Source organism: Scophthalmus maximus, chromosome 1, assembly GCF_022379125.1.
Source record: "Scophthalmus maximus strain ysfricsl-2021 chromosome 1, ASM2237912v1, whole genome shotgun sequence".
Lineage (NCBI taxonomy): Eukaryota > Metazoa > Chordata > Actinopteri > Pleuronectiformes > Scophthalmidae > Scophthalmus > Scophthalmus maximus.
In genome coordinates this window covers 19,641,877-19,664,288 of record NC_061515.1, presented here as the reverse complement: position 1 = coordinate 19,664,288, position 22,412 = coordinate 19,641,877, and the positions used below count along the sequence as shown (strand labels likewise).

At 42.4% G+C, this 22,412-nt stretch overlaps 2 protein-coding genes across 10 annotated transcripts in view; one reads left to right on the top strand and one right to left on the bottom strand.

Moving 5' to 3' along the window:
- LOC118320143 (histone deacetylase 4-like) overlaps nucleotides 1-10,887 on the bottom strand; it is a 51,221-nt gene extending 40,334 nt beyond the window's left edge. For 2 of the 6 annotated variants that reach the window (XM_035650881.2, XM_035651135.2), the window contains exons 1-2: nucleotides 10,744-10,887; nucleotides 7,815-8,095 (exon numbers count right to left, since the gene is read on the bottom strand). In XM_035650881.2, the coding sequence (XP_035506774.1) occupies nucleotides 7,815-7,836 (22 nt within the window). In that variant the 5' untranslated portion in view covers nucleotides 7,837-8,095; nucleotides 10,744-10,887. Of the gene's footprint in view, nucleotides 1-2,787; nucleotides 4,141-7,814; nucleotides 8,096-10,505; nucleotides 10,662-10,729 lie in introns of those variants that run through there. The other 4 variants (XM_035651302.2, XM_035650891.2, XM_035651047.2 and 1 more) reach the window with 4 other exon arrangements.
- Nucleotides 10,888-17,329: 6,442 nt separating this feature from the next.
- Nucleotides 17,330-22,328, top strand: LOC118305362 (angio-associated, migratory cell protein). Of its 4 annotated transcripts, none has more exons than XM_047335489.1 (11): nucleotides 17,330-17,403; nucleotides 17,592-17,701; nucleotides 17,929-18,075; nucleotides 18,174-18,293; nucleotides 18,410-18,549; nucleotides 18,808-18,952; nucleotides 19,157-19,240; nucleotides 20,005-20,120; nucleotides 20,469-20,554; nucleotides 21,389-21,543; nucleotides 21,644-22,328. In XM_047335489.1, exons 2-11 carry the CDS (start codon nucleotides 17,611-17,613, stop codon nucleotides 21,826-21,828), a joined length of 1,269 nt encoding a protein of 422 aa, XP_047191445.1. In that variant the 5' UTR covers nucleotides 17,330-17,403; nucleotides 17,592-17,610; the 3' UTR covers nucleotides 21,829-22,328. The 4 variants fall into 4 exon arrangements, with proteins under 4 accessions (XP_047191445.1, XP_047191440.1, XP_035485623.1 ...); XM_035629730.2 differs by adding an exon at nucleotides 20,898-20,988 and having other exon boundaries at nucleotides 17,356-17,701; nucleotides 21,644-21,791; XM_047335494.1 differs by having other exon boundaries at nucleotides 17,357-17,403; nucleotides 17,610-17,701.
- The last annotated feature ends 84 nt before the right edge of the window (nucleotides 22,329-22,412 follow it).

Genomic DNA, 22,412 nt, shown 5'->3' with positions numbered 1-22,412 from the left:
TTAATGCTGGTAGAGTCGGGGGGAAAAGCACAGTGGTGATTAGATTATGTGTGGCATCCAGGTGCTTCTTGATGAATGTGATAACAATTCAAATTAGATCATAAACCGGTTGGGAACTGATAGTTAGGTCATGAGGTCAGCAGACAAACTGCAGAGATGTTGGGGCAAGAAATTCTGGCACTAAGTCACAAAAACGAACGTGCATGGGAGTAAGTTTCAGAACCAAGTGTGTTTTTTCAGTGTCAGCACTGATGGTGATGCCTGTGTTAAATCTGCAGTCGAGATTTATGACTTTAATATGACCGTGACTGTTGGAGGGGGTGGGAACGGGTGGTTGGGTTGTATGTGCTTTGCAAGCTCATTCATAATTTAAAGAGTCCAAGTTTATAGCTGCTCTTCAAAAGGCCACAGATTTATGGGCATAAACTGCAGCTTGATTAAGAGAAGACGATCGGAGCAAACTGCAGGCGGATAAAACCTTTTATTTTTTTTGATCAGACTTCAATGAAACATGTGAAAAACTAAACATGTCTCTACTGTAGTCACGTGAAATCATTCCTTTTGCTCCTGATTAAAGAAAATGATCATTTAAATAAGACTCAACTCTGAACTGATTTACAACTTTGGCTTCTGACTTGTGTATAAAGTAAATAATGTCAAGATGCATGCTGGTGATGACCCAAGGGAAACACACTGTCTTGAAGCCATATTGGAAGGACACAGAGAGAGCTGTGAAGGGTGTTTCCCGGACTTTTTAAACCAGTGCATTGTGGGATAGATTGCTGCAGTGACCCAGTAAAGCGATACTTAGGTATAGGAGACAGAGAGATGCATGAATTATTGAACTGACCTGCAGGCACCACTTTTCATGTACATTACCCCGAGAGGTTTTTCATATATTTAGTGATCATTTGCACAAAGTCTCATGTTAATGGACGCCCGTGATTGGTGCTGCTTGGTTGCTAGGAGATCTGTGATGCAACTGTAAAGCCGGGGGGCCTAATGCCTTACAACAACAAACACCCACAATATGCGAGATGACAGTTGCTCTGCAGCTGAAATGCATACAGAGTAACAGGGGCGTCGTTTATGTGTTGAGTGTCGTGATTTAAAAAAAAAAAAAAGAATCCCAGCAGAGATCAAACTTTGAGCCACTTGCATAACAGGAGTATTTCAAGTAACCCAGGCCAGACATCCATGCTTTGTGTCAAGCACTGTGGAGCACTATGTCAAAAGGCACAGGGATAGGGCTCCTAGGCTGCAGTGTAAACCGTAATTGTCGCTGACAGCTCGCTGGCAGAACACAGTGTATCCAGTTTCTCGACCGGGGCGAGACAAAAGACACAGGGACAAAAGATGTGTCCCATTCCTTTCATTAGCTCATGTTCCCTCTGTGCTGTCTCTGTCCTACTACCAATTAAAAATAGTTTTCCTTATGTACCAGGACATCCACCCCTGTACAAAGGCCACAATTAGGTGCTTGTTTTTGTGAGACACGGTGGGTGCTGCGCCCCCATTTGCATGAGGACAAAGCAATGCTTGCACATGAGAGTGGTCAGTCGTTGCACAAGAGACCCCCTGGTTTTGTTCTGTGATGGACTGATAATCATGTTCAGCCAAGTTGGAGGTCAAAACTGATTAACTGTCTGGCTGGCAGCGACCTCATCTCCGTCAACCTGGTTCGGCGAGAGAGTGAGAGGGTGCAGCACTGTGGGAACGCGCTGCTGAAGAGCATTTTGCAATCTGCAAGCAGTTTCATAATTTGCTCTGTCGCCTAAAAATATGTGTGGACGGCAAACAAAAAAAAACGGGACAATAACGACCTGGAATTGTGCTCAATGAAGCTCATGCTTGAATCACACTGACCGCCACACTTGAGGGGCGGCAGTTTTGCCGTGCATGCACTCGTCCCGTGCTCCATTTTTAGCTGCACAGCAGACACGACAACAAAACCCCTCAGATGTAAAAGGGGGACACAGGAGACCGAAAATAATGATTGTTTGTTTGCCACGCATGCACGTGCACATATCTGGTGTGTTTGCGTTTCTAAAAATAGACTCAGGGATAAGCCGGCCCTCTTTATTGCAGTGAAAGGTTTTAACCCCTTCACACCTGGATTTAAGCAGTGCGATGCTGCGATTGCGTGCATTTTGGACAAGAGGATGAAAAAGGGGGATCAGCGAGAGTAAGGAAAGTAGGATGAGAGAAATGTAAATTGAATGCATGAATGAACGATACATTTTGACCTAATGTTGATAACTTTAAAGGGAGCCACTGCAGAGAAGCTTTTACTTGTGTTTTACTTTATCTTTAACTTCTGAGAAGATCAGGGAGCTTCATTTTTTTTTACAGTTCTTCTCAACAGTTTTATACACAGCTTTACTGTATATGCTCTGTTGGACCAGTTCTGAATTATGTGTCTTGTTCATGTCTTGTCCGTCTATTTTTTATACTAGAGGTAAATAAAGGGTGTGAACAGCAGGGTAACAGAAAGAGTTTCATTAGAGCCTTCCCTAATAAACCTGCGAGATTAGTTTTGGGTCAAGCCAGCAATCACCTTGAAAGTATAAGAGAGAGAGAGAGAGAGAGAGAGAGAGAGAGAGAGAGAGAGAGAGAGAGAGAGACAGAGAAAACTAGACACTGCCTTTCGGATTCATTTTGATCAACACTTCAGGTAGGACCATGAGGACGAGCAGGGACATTGCAGCGGCAGCAGCAGAGACTTCAATCCAAGAGCGTTTGTGTCTATTTCTTTGCACTGGGCGGGTCATATAAATGTGTCACTACCTCGTCTGAAGTACTGTTGACGTCTACAGCAGTCCCTCGCAATCTCTGCCTAAACCCCCAACTGACCTGAGAGAAAAAGTGCCGTCACACTTACACACAGACATACACACAAAGACAATAAGTTATAGTGAATTACCGCAGCGTATTTCAAATACAAAAATCAAGGAAGGAAGGAACAAGATAATCATGGAAACTGTCAGGTTTACATAAGAAAACTGTACTTTTAACCTATATCCATATATCTAATAGGACAAGTTTGTACAAGACAAACAGCAAACAAATGTGTCCTGAGGCCTGAAGTGACTGATCCAATCTTGGATTCCAACGAAAAGGATGCAAACTCCTGAGTCCTGACCCTGCTCATTAGTGTTTATTTAGCTTTTCTTCTATTTCCCTCACTGGTTCTTGTTTTGTTCGGCAGCGATACACAAACTGTTGCACTTGTAACCTGGATACCGCTGAGCCTTCGAGGAAAGGAGCACTGTGTCAAGTTCACCGGTTCAGAGCCATAAAAAGGCCCCACGCCCACACACACACTCTGCAAAATGCAGCAACACAATCCGCTCGGAAACACAGTTTGTATCCTGCAGCTGACGCGCTCTCGATAGTGTAGGTGGAATTTGCTAATTTAAATTTCAAACTTCTCATTCACGAATAATTCACTTCCTGTATCTGGCACTTACACACAAACACACACACACACACACACACAGGCCAGTGGGTGTGTTTTTGTGTTTGTGAGTGTGACTCAAGTGCAAACCTGTTTCTTGCTCCAGTGCTAATCGCCGCAGACTTTCCTGGAAAGCCGATGCACTTCTGACAAAAACAACAAATGGTTGCCAGCCAGTGGCGTCACCTTCCCTCTTTCATAAGACACTGTTACACCTGAGCAAGATGGCCGCTCGAATGTGTTCATTTTCTTTTATTTATTCTTTTTTTTTTTTTTTACATGATTCATGGACTGAGGTTTTGGTGTTTCAATGATGACGGTGGAGAGCTCTGCCTGACGACTTGCTCTGAAATCTCCCCCAGGTTTTTAAGTTGGGTTGAAATTGAGTGATTAGCGGCCTCTGCTCCGAATGGAACCATCTGCATTCTTTAAGTTTCAACGCTTATTTCCTCCTGTTTCCCTTTAAAAGAATGTTCACCCATCTATTCATTTAACATTGCCTTTTTTCTGCTTCCTGTCACGGCCCTTTCTTGTTCCTCCTGAATGCAATGCAAACCCACAGAAACGTGTTTTTGCTGCAATCTGCCTCTCTATCTGGACGGCAGGAAACCAAGATTGTCACCGGGATCTGATAAGGGGTCCTTGGCAAGTGGCCACAATCCTCAGAAGTGCCCCAGAAAATCCTGAGAAAGACACAAAAACACCTCAAGATGAACCCTGAGTTGAGACGCAGATCATGTACAGCGACATAAACCTTTTCCAGAGTCAATGATTCACAAACCAGACAATCATTAAATGACCGAAGATACTGACTTTAAACTATTTTGCATTCTGTTGGTAATTTATGATTCCATCCAAGACCATCTTCAGCCTCTAACAGGCTATGATTGGAGCTCTCAAAATAAAATATATTGAAATATTAAAAACATTGTAATTGTTTTGACTGAGCAGTACTAACTATAACGCTTATAATTTGATTCGGTGTGTGAGCTGCAGCAAGCCTATTTTTTTTATTTTATTGAATGTTATACTGTACTCCATTTTTTTGCGTACCTGCTATTCAAGAGCAAATCATCCTGGGCATGACATTTACAGAAACGGCCCTGCTCACCCGAACACAGTCAACATGTTAGCTCATCGCTAAGCACAAGTGTAAAACAAATGTCACCAGCTAATGTGCTAACGCTGTGGGCACACTGGAGTAATCACTCCTGTGCAAACACTCCGTTTGCAGATCGTCCCGCGAGAAAGACGGATGTGGAGGTCTTATCAGTCTGACCCTCTTCTGTTCTGGGAAATATAAACCCGGGAAAATAAAAAACGTTTTACATTACACTTTTCTAGGAAGAGATTTATGGTAAATGATATTTAATCTAAAAATCCCACTGCCGCTGTAATAAAGAAAATGAGTAAGTCCTGGATAAAAAAAAACATGCGTGCCACTAAGCTCATTTACAGATTACAAAAATGGCACGCACAAGCACGAGGGCACACACGCATATAACAAGGCTATATTTACAGGGCTGGTGGACGATTGGAAATAAGTGCAAAGCAAGCGCAGGGAAAAAAAAGTGCTCAGCTTTGGATCACACTGCAAATATAAGAGTACAACGAAGCTGTGATCTGAGAGTCTCATTGTTCGCCCCTGAAAACAAAGCCAGTGTTGTCTAATTACACTCAGTGTAAAACAAAATTAAATTTAACAGTGGCTGCAGCAGACAATCCTGATGCAATCTGAAGCCACGGGATCAATCCCTTCGCATCTGTTCCTCAAAAAAAAGGTACAATTATGAAAGAGAAATGGAACGGCTGCACGTCTTGAAACAGAACAAATTCCTCTCACTTCTCTTAACCTAACCGCCATAAACATTTCAGTGGGAAAAAAAAGAAACCACAGGACAAGCCTGACAAGCACCACAAGGCCAGAATATTTCACATTTCATGTCTTTAAATGTGTCTTGGCAGCCTGTCTCCATCTCGCTCGCTTCCAACAAGACTGTCTCTCTCAGCTGTCATTCAAACAATAGGAGCAACACCTCGAATTGACGCCCACACTTGGCAGCACTCGGAGGACCCAGATCCTCTCTCCTCTGTGGGCTTCACAGAGGCAAACTAGACAGCGAGGAAGCAGCAGCAGCAGGTTGGAATCGTCTCTCATGGACAGCGAGATCACAGCTTTTTTTTCTGTTTTGGTGAGAGGTGAGTTAATGCGGGTGGGATCCCGGGGAGCCCCCGTTTGGCCCGTCAAAGTGGGAGGTGGATGAGAGAGGCATAGGAAAAGAGGTTTGGAAATTAAAGACGGCAGAATCTTATTATATTTTGAAAGGACCTGGTTAGTTTTAGTTTATCTGATGTATCAGTTGCTACAGCCGCTGGCCAGAAAAGGATGAAGCTTCCTGCCTTGGCTGTGTTCAGCGCTGGGCAGCGATTCAATATCCCTGTTTGTCTTCTTCCAACACAATTGTATTGTGATGCAATAACAACAGAGGGATCATTCCACAAAATCATAGAAAAGAAAAGTTTTAAAATGATACAATGATGACTTTTTGCATATTTTACATAGTTTACTTCTCAAGGGGGAGTGTAAAGAATGATCTGATCTTTGCGAGTTGCATTATGGGAAATGCAGGATTCATTATAGTCAATTTGCTGAGAACCCCTTTTTTTAGAGGAACAAAACCAGCAATTATTATAGTACTCTTTTTGGAACTTTTGTGCGAGGCTGCATGACCAGTTTAATTTAATTTCAACACATTTCTAAAATCTTAATAAATCACATAACCCCATAATTATATATTAAGACATTTCAAAACCCAGTGGACACAACACAACTGTATATAAACAAAATGTTTCACAAAATGAGCTCAAAAACAAATCAGGAGGGGAACACAAGAGTCTGGATCTCTGGTTTAATATCATTCCTGAGAGACTTCTGAATCATGAAGAGACCACAAACGAATAAGTCAGTTTCAGTTCAGTTTATGTCATAACATTTTCTTTTTAAACTCTGTGGATTATTTAACAAAGCAAGAGTATTGTTTATCAGCGAAATATTAATACAAATGGGCCAAAATTTGACGGAAGAGAGCATCGGCGCTCATGCTTCAATTGTTTCCATTGAGACGTTCACCTTTGACTAATTAACATGTCGCTTTGCAGATGTTCGCAGAGATCACTATAATTTCTCAGGATAAGCGGGGCATTAGTTTTGCCAGTCCTGGCTGTAATGAAGACGAGTGAACGTGTGGAGGAATTAGAAAGGGCTGTCTAATGACAATTGCTGAGCCGCACTGATCCGAGGTTGATCTAACAATATAATGTCCTTCGCCCTGATGCTTGGGGAACAGGGAAAGTGAGTTGACGCCGTGGCAAAAAGGTGTAGACTCTGGGAGGTACAGCACATACGTACCAGGGTCGTATACAGTAGGTGTGCTCAGACATGTCAGTGATGGAGATGTTGGAGGGCTGAGGGCGCCGGCTGAGGCTGCAGCCCCGTACTCTTATCCCTTGGGGACGCGGTGGTTACCTCGGCTGTGGTATTTATAGTGCACACACTCCAAGGTGTACAAAGCAAACACGGTCTACAATTTTAGGTATCGTACCAACCAGGGAATGTGGAGCTAACCTTTTCATCTGCCAGCTGCTTCCCAAATTATTTATCAGCTCTCTAAAACACGAGCCAAAGCCTCTAAACTGAGCTTGATTAGGTGTCAAAGAGAAAGAGCAGTCTCTCTTAATGAGCCCGTGTTATGGACTTATTTTTTCTCCCGCCCTCAGGAGCTCATTCATATTGAATCAAGCCAATTAACAGGGGCGATAAGAGCAGATTAAAATGTTTTATTGCGTTGTGGCGAGCCGCGTTCTGTCTGCGCTCCTAAACAAAATGTTCAATGTTCATGTATATATCAGGGCGGCAGAGGAGGCAGCAGAGAGAGACTTCACTTAATGTGACTGTACCGGGGAGTGTTAATTTCATTTAACAGCCAGATTCTTGACAAAAAAAATGTTTATGACCTAATTTCATATACAATCCTACACTGTTATACGAACACTAAAGTTACAAATAACTAAGATACAAACCCCAGGGTGTCTCACAGACCTGAGATGCAAAAAGTCTTCACTGATATCAGAGATTTAGGTGATTCTTAAATCACAGTGACTCCACGTGTCCAATGGACAAATTAGACTTTTAAAGTCAGAATTTGTTCACCTTAACTGTGGATTTAGATATTTCTCGAGACCATGTGAATATGAGGTGGATACATTGGGCCAATTATCGTCATGTTGTGATATTCTGACTTTATCCCAATTGTGTTTTTAGTCCAGCAAAAACTTGACTTAATGATAAAGATCTTACCTTGGTGGCTGTGTGATGTCATCACTGACAGGTTGGTCAGATGGGTGTCGGCGCTGTACAGTTGGCGAGCAGAATGTGTGTGTGTGTGTGTGTGTGTGTTGTGTGTGTGCGCGTGTGTGTGTTCAGGCAGATCCAACACTCTGGATGGATGGTCCCTCGAGAATCCCTCAAGGCTGGAAACAGGAAGCAGACGTCCAGCAGCACCAGCCGATCCCCATGAGGCTTGTGATTCAGTTAGCTCAAATCAGAGCACCAGCTTGATGTCAAGCAACGGTACCAACCTAACAGAGAGAGGATAAAAAAAATATATACTTATTATTTAATCTGTTAATAATCATTAATAGCCAGATTCAAAATACAACTTATCAAACCAAGGCCAAGGAAAATACCTGTATTTTCACTCTTGTCTAATCCTAATGATTCAATTCACTTCATTGGATTATTAAGTGACAGGACCTGCATCGTGTATCATGTTGAAACTAAACAACAAAAAATTAGCTACCATAACCTTAAGCCGTTGTCTTCTGCAGGGTTTTCCCTTTTGTGAAGCCAAAATCAGCCAAGTGAAATGTAAAAAGGAGTAAAAGAAAAATACCAGTGAGAGCGTGAGAGGCAAATGGAGAGATGATAAAAACTAATGTAGCCTATTTTACATCTAAACCAAAGTGCTAGGGGCGCCAGCTTACAAAGATATTCATTAACTGAGTTAATTATCTTTATCCAGCAGAGCTAGTTAGTTGATGTTACATGAAGACACCAAGACTAAATCTAAAACGAAAATTACAGTCTCATAATTTCAAACTCAGCCACCCACCGGAACCGAGACAGCACTAAAGCCCTCTGTATATCTAAGGAAATCCCAAATTTGCAGTCTTGGTAGAAGGCATCATTTCAAAGATTATATATATATATAATTCTGTGAAGTTCTTATTTCTTTGTTAGTTATCTGGCCAATTATGGAATCATGGTTCTTTAAAACAGCAAACCACAGTTACCGTGAAGATCCAAGACCACCATCGAAAAAAACTCAATAGGACCTCAAGCTGAAACTGCAAGAAACTGTTAACCAATTGGGCAATAAATTGCTCGTCCTAGACATAGTTTCTTTTTGACCCTGGGCCCTCCAAGATTAAGAAATAATATGGAAAAAGGAAATTTAAATTACTTTCAATTCACAAATGGAAACCTCTGATTTATCTATTTGTTCTGGGAATAAAAGCTATCTTCTTTGTTTTTTGGAAGTAGCTGATTGGCCCGTTGTATTGTTTGTGTAAATAAATGATTGGTCTTTTCTTTGTTTTCGGAGGAGTCGCCGGAATTCCTCAAGCCTGGAGCAGGAGTGTCACATGTAATCAGGGCTCGAGCCCGGGGCATCGAGTCAACTTGCCCACCACAAGTAGAAGGGGTAAAACTGCCTGAGGGGCAAGGTGGGTGACGAGGGCATGGGGTAGGGGTTGCTTTGCATGTTCAAGCCCTTGTGTGTGTGTTGGCAGAGTTCTCAGAGCTCCTCAGAAGCAGGATGGGTGCATGTGTGTGTGTGTGTGTGTGTGTCAAGTCTCAAGACAAGAGGGCCAGACAGTGCAGCCGCAGGACAAATTGCCCCCCCCAAAAAAGTCGGTCACTGCACAGTGCATTTACTCTTGCGCTTTGTGATGGAAAAGCAAGGCAAGGGGGGGAGCAGTGGGTTCAAGCGAGTGTATCACGGGGAGTAGCTGAGTAGCTGACACTCCAGGGGGGCTTCAGGCAACACCATTCTTGTGTGTGTGTGTGTGTGTGTGTGTGTGTGTGTGTGTGTGTGTGTGTGTGTGTGTGTGTGTGTGTGTGTGTGTGTGTGTCTGTGTGTGTGTGTGTGTGTGTGCGTGTTAGGCCATTGTCCCGAAAAAAAGAGCTCGCTTGATGCAGGGTGACAGGTCTGGGGAGATAAGCCCCCAACCAGAAAGCCTGAAGTAAAGAAATAATTAAGACTTGGAGAATGGGTTAAAACCATGGTAGAGAAAATAACACCAAGCTTAGCGAAGACAGATGTATTTATCCTCGAATACACCAATAAACATCCAATAAGCACATCACTTGAATAAATGATAACACTAGCTGCTAGCCAACATAATGTTAATACACACACACACACACGCACAAAAAGAAGGTGGGTACACTCAGTTAGCCCAACCCTGCACTCCGGTCAAACTCCCTGACATAATGTGAGGACACACAATTCGCCACTTCTAACTAATATGTGCTGCTACGAATCACTCCCCGAGCTGAGCGACACTTGAACGCAGCAGACCCGCTGCGTTCATGTAGCTCCAACGGCTCCAACAACCCGTGTGCCCCCATTCACAAAAAAAGGAGAAGAAGGAGAAAAAAAAAGAAAAAAGATTGACGCATGCAGATCATTACCACCGCCCATCCCGAACCAGTTCACACACACACACACACTCGCACAGGCCTGAGTATTCATTCGACTCCCTTTTCTCGCCTTTATCGCGACGGAGGAACAGTGTGTGTTGCATTAAAGCCCAAGGCTCGGCCGTGCACTAAAAATAGCTCGGCAACACACACACACACACACGCCGCCGCCACCTCCTCTTCATATTATTGCCTACAAACTTCCCGCCCGCTACGGTGCAATAAACCGAACGGAAAATGTTAGCAGCAGCAGTTTTTTCAGACGAGGAAAAAAAACCTTCCTACCAGATATAGATTCGAGCTCAGGCGTGAAAGCGGCCGTTCAAAACAACAACAACAACAACAACAACAACAACTGGGAAGCCGAAAGCCAGAGCGGAGTGGAAACTTCAGCCGGACATTGTTTTGATGAATCCTCTCTGAGCATCGCATCCCTGCCTGAATATCAACACCGGGGCGGCGCGACGCAGCCAAAGGCTAATCCCGAGGGTGGGGGGACGTGAACGCACCAGTAGCAGCTCACCTACACGGGCCAGGCGGAGGCCAGTCGTCCAAACATGTGTCCTGCCGGGCGGTTATTTCTCTCCCATGTTACACTCCTGGGTTCTTTTCTCTCAGCGCAGGGGGGGGGGGGGGCGGTTGGGAGAGGGAGAGAAGAAAAAAAATCATCCCCTGACAGACTCCGCCATACTGGATTTTTGTTTCAGCGTCACATGGAGCATCTACCAGAGGCGGGGTTAGCCGGATGGAAATGAGACGATCCGCCTGTCTTTATGTGCAGGACTGGGTTATTATTAGGTCATAAATATGTTTGTTTTTTTAAACAGAAATATTTTTGTAACATTGATACCTTCTATATCCTGGGTGTCTAATACTTATTTACTCTAATACTATTTTTGATAACTTTATCCAACATAATGGTGTTTTACATCTCCCCTGTGTATTTAGAGTATGTGTCAAATGAGTTTTTCCTCTTTTTTATTTTGTATTGTTAAAGTCTCTATACTACATCAAGAGTTTGAAACATTTGTGCAAATTTATTGTATCCTCCTACATTACTCATATTGGGATTTATCAGTGACGTCATTATAAGTTCAACCTTTTGTTGTTGTATGACTTCCATCCCTACAATATGTTTACATCAATTGTTACTGTCTACTTTTTTTGAGAGTTGAGTGTTTTTTCTGCGGTATTCCTAAAAAATGTTCTGCTGGTTGCTGTAACTGTTTTAAGGAACCATCAAGCTTGGAAAAACACAGATATTAATCTATAGATGTGTATTTATTAAAGTCAACGGTGAAGGAAACAAGGCTTGATCTGCTCATTTTGCAGATCATTTTGTTGTTCCCTCTGCACTAACAACAAAATTAATGATTACCATTAATCCATATTAGAATACAACAGGTTTTACACATTTCATATTCCTGAGATCTATAGCTAATCTACATTATATTATTCACTATCTTCCATCACCAGCCACAAACCCAATTCTCAGATTCTTGCACATTGCAACATGAAACACATTCCCCTTCTGCCTCCTCTAATCTAATATTCCTTCGTTTTCATTACTTCATATTTGATTTTGCATCTCCGCAACGCCACCCACTATAGCAGAACTGCAACATCACTGCCTGGTTCAGCCGACTTGATTACTTTAATATGCTAACCAGTTTCCGTACAGGCTACATCTGCAGGAGGAGACGGTGTGCAGGTGGACTAAAGTGCTAAGCTCCCAGTGTCTCTTCTCATAACCCTCAGGCCCCTTTTGACAGCTCGCCGAAGATCACAGAGAAACTTTAGGAGTATTAAAATTCTGGGCCTGAACGAATGAGCTGGCCAACACACCAAAGAGGAGAGGTTGTTGGAACACGACTGAACTTCATCACGGCCCGGGTGTGTGCCAGCGTGCCATTCAGAAAGCTTTGACAAACATCATTACACCGACTGTTGTATTTACTGTAATTTTCCCTCACACAGCTAACTCATTTAAGTTCCTCATCAGCTTCATTTTTTTTTTTGCTGAAGGGGAAATTTAACTTTGACATTCTCAAACCCTCTCAAACCATCTGTTCATTACATTTGCCTAATTTAATCTATTGTTCTTTCTTGCTGGGTGAACTAGGCTACAGGGAGATCAGAGGTCAAGGGCCTCTAGCAGCTCCTCATCTTGCTCAAGGGAACTTCAGCAAGTCTACGTCAAAGACTTTCATGTGCCCTGTCCTTCCCTCAGCCCCAACAAAAATCTTTTCAAATTATTTTTAACTCAGCTTTGTAGCTGCTCGGCTACAACTTGCATTTATTAATCGGGGTCGCTCCTCTTTTAGAATACAAGGGGAGGCTGGTTGGGACAGCCGTATCCATAGCAACAAAGAATTATAATTTCTGTGGATTAGCTACAGCACATGGGTTACGTAAGGCGGTCTTGTCTTGGAGGCATCTCAGATTTTGTTGTGCTCAAGTAAGCTTTTGAGGGCTAAAACCTCACAGCTGTGTGACTGCTGACTTTCTTCCTTTAGCATATGAATACAGTACAAAACATATTTGATCTAAAACAAAATGTAGCAAGTATTACTAACATGCTCATAATGTCAGTACAATAACGGAGTTCACGATCTTAGTTTATCTCATTAGCATACAAACAGCAGTTGATTAGTATTATAGAGGAAATACATCTGAGGCTGATGATGAATGTCAGTTTTTTTATTGACCTAAATTATTTTTACATTTTAACTTGATGCTGGTGCTAGATGAAAGTTTTTAGGAGTCATCCTTTGGGTTCGCACAGTGGCCTTTCTAAATTGAATGTCAATCTTGTTCGAGACAGAGATAGTTCAGTCGACACCAGAGTGGTGGATGGCACTACCAGGGCAAAAATAAACGGAAGTTGTACTATTTGTTGCAAAAATGTCACCATCAGGGAGCACAAATTAATCTTGGACATCTGCACTGCATTGTTTGTCTGTGGGCTTTTGCTGATGCAGACACGCATCAAGCACTCAAATATGTGTGTGTGTGTGTGTGTGTGTGTGTGTGTGTGTGTGTGTGTGTGTGTGTGTGTGTGTGTGTGTGTGTGTGTGAATGTGTGTGTATGTGTGTGTATGTGTGTGTGTGTGTCCAGAGAGCAGTGATGTCAAAGCAGGGATTAGATTGGCTTATATTGCCCAGAGCAGCACATTTGCAATTCAGTGAACATCACACTGAGTTTGCCAAATCGCTGATTATGTTAGTTGAACTATTTTGCATCCAGTGGCGCGGCCGTCTCCTGCTTCCACTTCAGGATTACATCCAGTGTGGCTCTCTATTAGTCCTCAGTGTCTAACTTGACTCAGGCTAAAAACACAGATCCTGAGTAGTGAAGCTCCAAAAATACACAATTTTTTCTTCTTTTTGGGGCCAGCGGCTGGAAGAGGAGCAGCGATCAGGCCAGAAAGTCAACAGGCCAGTGTGTAGGTCCTGTGCAAAGTACCATTCTGCTACCACAGCAGACACATTGCACACAGGCTGTGGACCAGACCACTTGCAGTACACACACAACTGGCTGTTAGTGGTTTGAGAAGGGGAGCCGTCGTCTCACCCAACACGGGCCCACATGAGTCAGACGCAGCGTGCAGACAAAGCAGGCAGACCTCAGTGTCATAAAGAAGCTTTGCTTTGCCAGCATGAAAGAACGTCTATGTTCCTGAACGTCTCGCAGCGCATTTGACAGCATGCGACGGGACTGCGCAACGGCGTCCAACATAAACGAACGGCTTTATGTGAATCAAGCCCCGTTCTTCAATGTTAGTTTGCTATTATTTAAAAGTGAGACATAAAAATCTTTCCAGGATGCCGTGGAGTGTTTAAGAGAGAAAAGAGAACCGAAAAGGAGCCATAAAGAGTTCTTGTTAAGCAGAGTCACGGCTTCTTACAGTCGAGCCAGTAAGTCTAAAACTTTCCATCAAAGCCTCGCTGAGCTGCATGGAGTAATTACCTTTCACACAGCAACAGCTCCCAGGCTTTATTACTGATACTGTGTGTGTGTGTGTGTGTGTGTGTGTGTGTGGCAGATGAACATGACTCCATGTCCTGGTCAGACAGAGTGTGTTTGTTTCCATGTGTGTGCCTATAAAGGAACAATCCTACTGCACGCCGCAACACCGAAAGGCATCATTATTATCAACGGAAAAAAAATAGGATTATTTCAAAGCAAATTGGACTTTTCTGTAATATCTGCTTTTGTGAAGTATTAGATAGTTTTACCTCTTTCAGCCCAGTTGTTTAAACCAAAGAGAAATTACAACTCTTTGACTGAAATGTGACAAGAGGTGCCAGCAAATGCAAAACCAATTTAAAAAAAAAATAATATTATCACATATATTTTAAATGTAAAATCAGAATAGTAACCAATAATTACAACTTCCAGATACCATTATATTTATCCACGGAAATAAAGTTTTAGTGTAAAGCAGAATGACCTCAACATTAACTTAAGTGCAGCTCTTCAGTAAATGGACTTAGTTACATTCATCTCACCTCATGTGATATTCTGGAAAGTTCACACCCAAGAACCTGCTAATCCCAACAGTCTGGGAAATCTTTTGGCAAATCTTCTCATAACCTCACATGAGTTTTTAAGAACAGAGGGGAAAAGATGAGCTGAATAACTTAAAGGGGTGAAATAATTTCCCCTTTTCTTTCCCCCATGATTGGTGTTTCAGTTCACTTCCTGGTCGTTCAGGGAATCGAATCACAAGCTGTTTGAGGTCAAAGCAGCTCATTGTCACTGTCACATAGATGGTTACTGTGCTTACTCCTGGCCAGAGAGTGTACAGTATGCTCCTGCCTTCTCATTCTTCAGTCAGCACATGTTGTCAATGTTTGATGCGACCAATTAGTCTTTGTTTGCATTTGGGGGGGGGGGCAGTTTATTTATGACCCACACTTCCTTAAGTAGCGGCTAAGCCCAAAGAGTTTACTAAGCCTTGGGTTTAATACAGACTTTAAGTGTCTCATGAGGGTCCAACTGCAGTTTCAAAGGCACTTTTCTGGGCAACACAGTGAGTGCTTGCCATGTTTTGGTATGAAAATTTAATCTAATTATATAGGAAAACATCAGCTCTTGGATCAGTGTTTGTATCATCCTGCTAAATCAACTACCTACCGCAGTAAAAATGTCCCAGAAAATGATTCATGTACACAAATTAATCCGACAATGTTAGAGCTTTTAACTTGTGTGAACAGGAGCTGAATGGAGGCCTTTGCTGGCACAACAGACAGAAAAAAAGAAGAAAAAAAAACTGATGTACTGCAGAAATAGATTCATGAAATAAAGCAGCTGTGGCCGTTCCAGCGCAAAAGTTCAACAGCTACTCTTCCAGCGCTACTCACGACCAAAACAGAGAGTTTATAAATCTCTCACTCGCTGCAGATTTAAAATGTCTAAATAACGTACACCCTGGTGTTTCCACATCTCACCACATCATGGGATGGTTGTATTTTTCCGAGGGGGGAAGGTTTGAAATGGAGGGCCCGGGCAAGCCAGTAAAACTTATTTGAGCATGCAGTCCGCGAGCCCTGCCAGCGGCGTATAGCAAGAGACATAAAACCCCAACCCAGAAAAACCTGAAGTAGACAAACTGTGTTAAGTGTGCATAAAACATCTCTGGCCAGGGAGTGTTTGATGGAGGGGTGAAGAAAGGGAGGAGAAACTTTAAAAATGGCGCAATTGAGCAGATAATCAGATTCGCTTTTTATCCTATTCTACCGGTTTACTGCCAGTCAAATGAATAAACATAGACGCCTTTGTATGGACTGTCAGATCTGTGATATTTCCTGTCACCCCCCCCTGCAAACAGAGGTCAAAGGTCAGTGTCAGGAGTGGCAGAGATGAATTGATTCATGTGGTAATTGATTCATATGCCATTTATCTTGAAGCTTTAGTCCGCAATAGTTTTAATAACCAAGCCGTATTTGAATTATTCTTTTTAATTCTAGGGGTTGTAGTGAAACTTGGAAAGAAAAAGATCCAGCAACATGACATTAATATAAAATCTAGCAATAGCTGAGTATTATTTGCTGACTTCCCTTATATTTATTTTTTGTGCTACAGATGCCTAAATAATCCCCACAATGGAATGAATATGGAAAGTGTCACTCGCATGTATGCTACTTTAAAATCAAGATGCCGCTGTGTGTTGCTTCGCCTCTGCTCATGTAATAACAGATGTGTAAATTATAGTTTATGACACAAGTGGTAAAGCAGAATGATGATGATGATGATGATGATGATGATGATAATGATGATGATGATGATTTCATCAAGTGTCTGAATTGAAGAAGTTGACAGCTCACTACAGAAAAATGAGCATGTGCATGTTGGTATTGAACAAGTAGTGAGCGGGAAGCTGTTATAACAAGATGGATCGAAAAATAATCACCGTGTGAAAGAAGAGAAAGATCACAATCAGAAAGAAAAGAAAAATATTACATTCACCCAATGAGGAACTGTTCATGAATATATTTTAAGAGAGAGAATGTGGCCAGGACATTTTTAGCCTACGCAAGGACTTTTGCTTCCTGGAGAAAAAAAACCCAGCATATACAGTATATATATATAATTTGTATGATGCTGTTGATGTTCCGTACTTTTCTTGATTCCAAAATGATGCCTTGAGGACATTTACACACATGGGAAAAAATGTATTAAATTGGTAAATGATGCCTATCTCCAATTTATCAAAGAAAGAATGCATATTATAATGAGTAAATAAAGAAATACATCTGCGAGCATTTTTTAATTGCTAATATTTTGTACTTCTGCTGAGGTAATGTTTTGCATGCATGAATAGTTTTACTTGTAGTATTTCTACAGTTTGGAGTTTGATTCTTGTTTTTCTTTCACCACTGAGTAAGAGAGCAGTTTTTTTACCATTTATTTTATTATTCATTTTGCACAAATACCAACATCTAAACTATACACGACTTCAGTATTAATGAAAAGCTAGCTTCAACTAGTAAAATGCCCATAAACTGATCATATAGTGTCTTTTAATTCCAATTTAGTTGTGTTCATTTTGTATAAGAGCACCATCCTGTGGACAAAGGGGTAAATGCGCAGCAGTGCGTCTGCCGTCATCACTGTGCGTCTGCCGTCATCACTGTGCGTCTGCCTATCCATCCTTCGCAACATGTGATGACAACACGGGTAGGCATTATTTTTGACAGTTAACTTCTTGCTTGTGCGAATCCATAAAACACTAAATGAGTCGCATTTGAGCTAAAGTGTAACTTATTAAATCCACATTTCGCCTCTTTGAGTGGATAACAGCCTGTTAGCGTTAAGTCAGGTTGGCTAGCGTCACTGGAACGGTCACTGTTGGGTTGTCTCACTAGCTTGTAGCCCGCTAACAGCATGGACAACACCGAGGGAAACGAGATCGAGCTCCACGGAGACGAGGAAATCATCGAAGTCATCGACCTAAACGAGACGGAGCCTGGCCCTGGTGGGTGGACAGACAGTGTACTGCTGTTAGCAACATTCACCAGTGATAACCAGTGTCTGTGTTGATCTATAGCTTTTTTTAGAAAGGGCTCGACTGAACTAAACAGTAAATGTTTAAATGTTCATTTCAGAGGTTCTGGGACATAGCTGATGATTTTTTTTCCCCAATTGAACACTTTCTATTCATTCTTGATTAATCCTCTCCCTCCCTGTCCGTCTCTATATAAGATGATTTGGCTGAAGACCTGGAAGATGTCGACTTTGACGATGCCGGAGACGCAGATTTTGAAGACGAAGAAGGCTGGGAGATGGAGGACGAGATGGAGGCTGAGGCGGAGCAGGACGACAGCGAGCTCACCTTCTCCAAACACACGGGTGAGACGATGCAGTGTCAGATTTGTGTAGTTTTGCAACCCAGACAATTTAGTCTGCCAGAAGTTTAAATTTGGCCTTTTTCCCTTTCTTCTGTCCAGGCTCAGTGTTCTGCGTGAGCTTGGACCCTACGACAAACAGCTTGGCCGTGACAGGAGGGGAGGACGACAAGGCTTACGTTTGGAGGGTGAGCGACGGAGAGGTTCTGTTGGAGTGCACAGGTGAGTGCTGATGGCAGACTGATAACAACAAAATCTTTAGAAAATGACCCTCCAAGTGCAAGGACCAATCTGTAATAATGTAAGTTACGTTATGACATTTTCTTTGTGTTCAACAGGTCACAAAGACTCTGTTACGTGTGCCGTGTTCAGCCACGACTCGTCGCTGGTGGCTACGGGAGACATGAGCGGTGCGATCAAAGTTTGGAAATTGGAAGCCAAAGAGGAGATCTGGTCTTTCGAAGTGGCAGATCTGGAGGTAAAGGGCGTCATGTGTGGGTGTGTGTGTTTTTTTACGTGGGAGTAGAGATGACTGCTCAGGCTGAGATTTGGTTGTCTTGTGGTTGACGTTCTCCCTGCGCTTAACCACTGCTGGTGAGTTGCCCTTTAGCAAGGCACACACACAACTTACAATAACTACAAGAACTGCTCCTTTGCCACTGGCAGAAAAATGCATCTAATCTTTGTGTGGAATAACCTTAGAATTTTGTGGCTTGTTTGCCCTGTCTCACCTCAGTGGATGGAGTGGCATCCCTGCGCTCCGGTGCTGCTAGCGGGAACAGTAGATGGCAGCGTGTGGATGTGGAAGATCCCTGGAGGAGACTGTAAAACCTTCCAGAGTCCGGCTTGCCAGGCTAGCAGCGGCAAAGTCCTACCTGATGGTGAGTGATGAGAAAGCAAGTCACTAGGATGCTTTACACAGTATTTAAAAGTACAATCAAAACACAATCAGCAACATTTAAAGATCCTGGGTATTTATCAAGCCAAGAATGTGTTCTGTTGAATGAAATATATATAGTAGTTGTTAGTTAGTAGTAGCTGTAGCCTGCCATGTGTATTCTAGTGTGTTTTATTTTTGTCCCCAGGTAAACGGGCTGTGGTGGGTTATGGGGACGGGACAGTGCGTGTGTGGGATTTGAAGCAGGGCAATGCCATCCATGTCATTAAAGGTGAGTCTGGCAGTTCTCACGTGTAGTTTCATCCTTCTGTTACTTTTACTTTAAGTAGGTTTTTTGTCATAGAATATAAATACTCTCTCCACCTCCTACTGTGGCACAAAAATGAAGCTAAAATATCCCAGTCGTGATGTCAAAGCCCCTTTTCATAGCATCAAAACATTGGAACACTTCATCATTGTAAAAAGAACTACCTAGAAATTACAGAAACCATCTTTTAAAAAAATAATTAAACATGTATTTTGATTCGTTTGGTCCATGTCCCATCTACTAAGATGGAGGAGGCAGGATTTGGGACCTATACTGCAGCCAGCCACCAGGGGGCGATCAAGATGATTATAGACTTCAGTTTTGGGAACATTTCAAAATTCTGGTGATACAGTCAACGAAGTAACCCACATCATGTCGTCCATCTATATATACATTCAGTACTTATCTGACTTCAAATGAGCACATCACTCATACAAGCTCTGGTTACAGCCGGAAGTTAAGTTCTTAAAAGAACAGAGGAGAGATGAGCTCTAAAAGTACCAGATTGTGCTGACCCATTAAAATACACAAGAGTATGAAAGATACATTAAGTGTGAACAAATTATATAACAGTGATTTTGGATTTCGTCCTAACAATTAAAAGACTAATAAAAGCCCCATAGTCATTTGTTCTGAGGTTAAAATGGTCAAACAATGCTGATTGTCATTTTCAACACGCACACATCTCTGAAGTCGTGGTAACGTTTGGTCTTGCGTCCTTTTAACAGGTCAGGACGGACACCAGGGATCTTTGACCTGCCTGGCGTGCAACAAGGACGGCTCTCTGGTGCTGACAGGTTCAGTGGACGGCATCGCCAAGCTCATCAACACCGCCACGGGCAAGGTGGGTGTCACGTCAATGCAATGATACATAGTCTGGAAAAGGAAAAAAAAATAGGATTATTCAGCGATTATTATACTTGATAAAGACAAAGACACAATTCAGTATTGTACACAAATCATTACCAATTATTTTAATACTGTGTAATATCCTGCTGGTTTTTCTCTTCTCTTTTGTGTTCTCTCTGTCAATATCTGCTGTGTGTGTGTGTGTGTGTGTGTGTGTGTGTGTGTGTGTGTGTGTGTGTGTGTGTGTGTGTGTGTGTGTGTGTGTGTGTGTGTGTGTGTGTGTGTGTGTGTGTGTGTGTGTGTGTGTGTGTGTGTGTGTGTGTGTGTGTGTGTGTGTGTGAAGGTGGTTGGATCATTCTCTGTGGAGGGCAAAGCAAAAGGATCAAAAGACGAGGAGAACTCCGTGGAATCTGTGGGATTCTGTAACATGTGAGTTGTACAAAGCTTTTTAAAAAAGGAGACTTGGACAGTTTTGGTGCATAAAAAAAAGCTGGGTAAGATGAAAAGTGCTTATAGTTTTCTTCAAAATCCCTTCATGAGAAATATTGACCTCACTCCTTGATGGATGAAATGTGGCACAGATAACATCATGACTAAATAAACAGCGAGAGAAAATGTTCCAATACTCAAGAGAACACATCGAGGGTTGTACAATTGTACTGATATATAAATCCTAAATTTGAATCTTATATATCTTCAGGCCTTAATGGAAAAGGTTCACGGATTTTTTCTTCAGTTCATTAAATGTTTCCCCTCTCTTCGTTCTCTCCAGCCTGCCTCTCATAGCTGTGGCTTACCTGGATGGGACTCTGGCCATATACGACCTGTCCACACAGGTCCTGAGGCACAGGTGCCAGCAGGAGGTAACCAGCAGCAGGGAGAGGAGGGAGTTTGTGTCTCTAGTTTGGTTCCCCGTGCATACTGCCATGTATTCTCATTTGTCTTATACCCTATACACTGATTGGAGGCTAAAAAAAAATCTCTTGGCAACCATCTCTACTGCCGCCAGGGAGGTCTAGTTGAATTAGTATCGCCTGTAGGGTGCTTAAAACAAACAGAGAAGAGAAGAGAACGTCCACTCAAGGGATTGAGTTGCACATTAATAGACAGCGTGGCACAAAGAGGCGAAATGTGGATTTAATAAGTTACACTTTAGCTCAAATAGACAGCGTGGGAAACTTGCTTTTAAAAATAAGAAACCTAACTGTGTTTAGAGATATAAATGTGTTTTCCACCTAAAACTCTGCTCTCGTGTTCCTCCAGGCTGGCATCGTTCACCTGCAGTGGGAGGAGTCCTCTTCTGTGGTGTCCACCTGCAGCTTGGACGGAGCCCTGCGCCTGTGGGACGCCCGCTCTGGCAACATGGTGTCCAAGTACCGCGGCCACACCGGGGAAATCCTCGACTTCACCACAAACAGGTACGGCTGCACCACCAAGACTGAGATGGCTTTAATGCATTCACGGAGTTTGATTGATTTGATCTCGTCCCAACTTGTCTGTGTCCACGTCTCCCATCAGGGAAGCTTCTCTCGTGGTCACTGCCTCAGGGGACAACCAGGCCAAAGTCTTCTGCCTCCAGAGACCGGACCGGTAAAGAGAGCTGGAACGAGACAATAAGAGGAGGAAATATTTTAGAAGAAATATTAAAGACATTGGATGGCTCAGACTTTTTGTTGTTTCGACTCAGGATTAAAAAAATTTAAAAAGTATCTTGTGTGGTCTTAGTAGGATTGTAGCATCCAAAAGGTTTATCCATCCAAAGTAACTGAGTGGAAAAAGGTCTGGTTTCTTCACAGAAGTTTGAAGTATGATTCTTTAAAACTAATTATTTTATCCTACTTAAAATATTTCTGTAAAAGACTACACAACGTGGAATTCAATGAGTGATACATTAAAGTGTCCTCTCTTTGACGTCCCACTTAATGTTCTGTGCTCAAAAATCTTTTAGAGATAAAGTTTCCTTTGTTCTTCATGACAATTTTTTCCCCCCATATTTGGATTTTTAGTTTGCTAAATGTCAGGACTACATTTCTCAAAGTCCAAGTTTTTCCTCTCTTCTTCTTCCCAGACCTCGTGTGTGTGGTCTTCCAGCTCTAACACACATTGTTCAATTTAGAATAATGTCATAAAATGTTGTTGTACTGTATACAAAAGTGTAAATACAAAATAATAAATAACGTACCTCCTTCTGGGTAACTATTAAGCTTATGTTTGTGACTGATGTCCATCCCTATATCTTAAAACACTTAAAATCTAATCTGCAAACAAGGGATTGTAGTAATTTATT

Coding starts and splice junctions, on each gene's coding strand:
- LOC118305362 (XM_047335489.1), top strand. CDS start 17,611: ATGGACAACACCGAGGGAAACGAGATCGAGCTCCACGGAGACGAGGAA. Junction 18,953..19,156: donor CGGCAAAGTCCTACCTGATG/GTGAGTGATGAG, acceptor TTTTGTCCCCAG/GTAAACGGGCTGTGGTGGGT. Junction 20,121..20,468: donor TCAACACCGCCACGGGCAAG/GTGGGTGTCACG, acceptor GTGTGTGTGAAG/GTGGTTGGATCATTCTCTGT.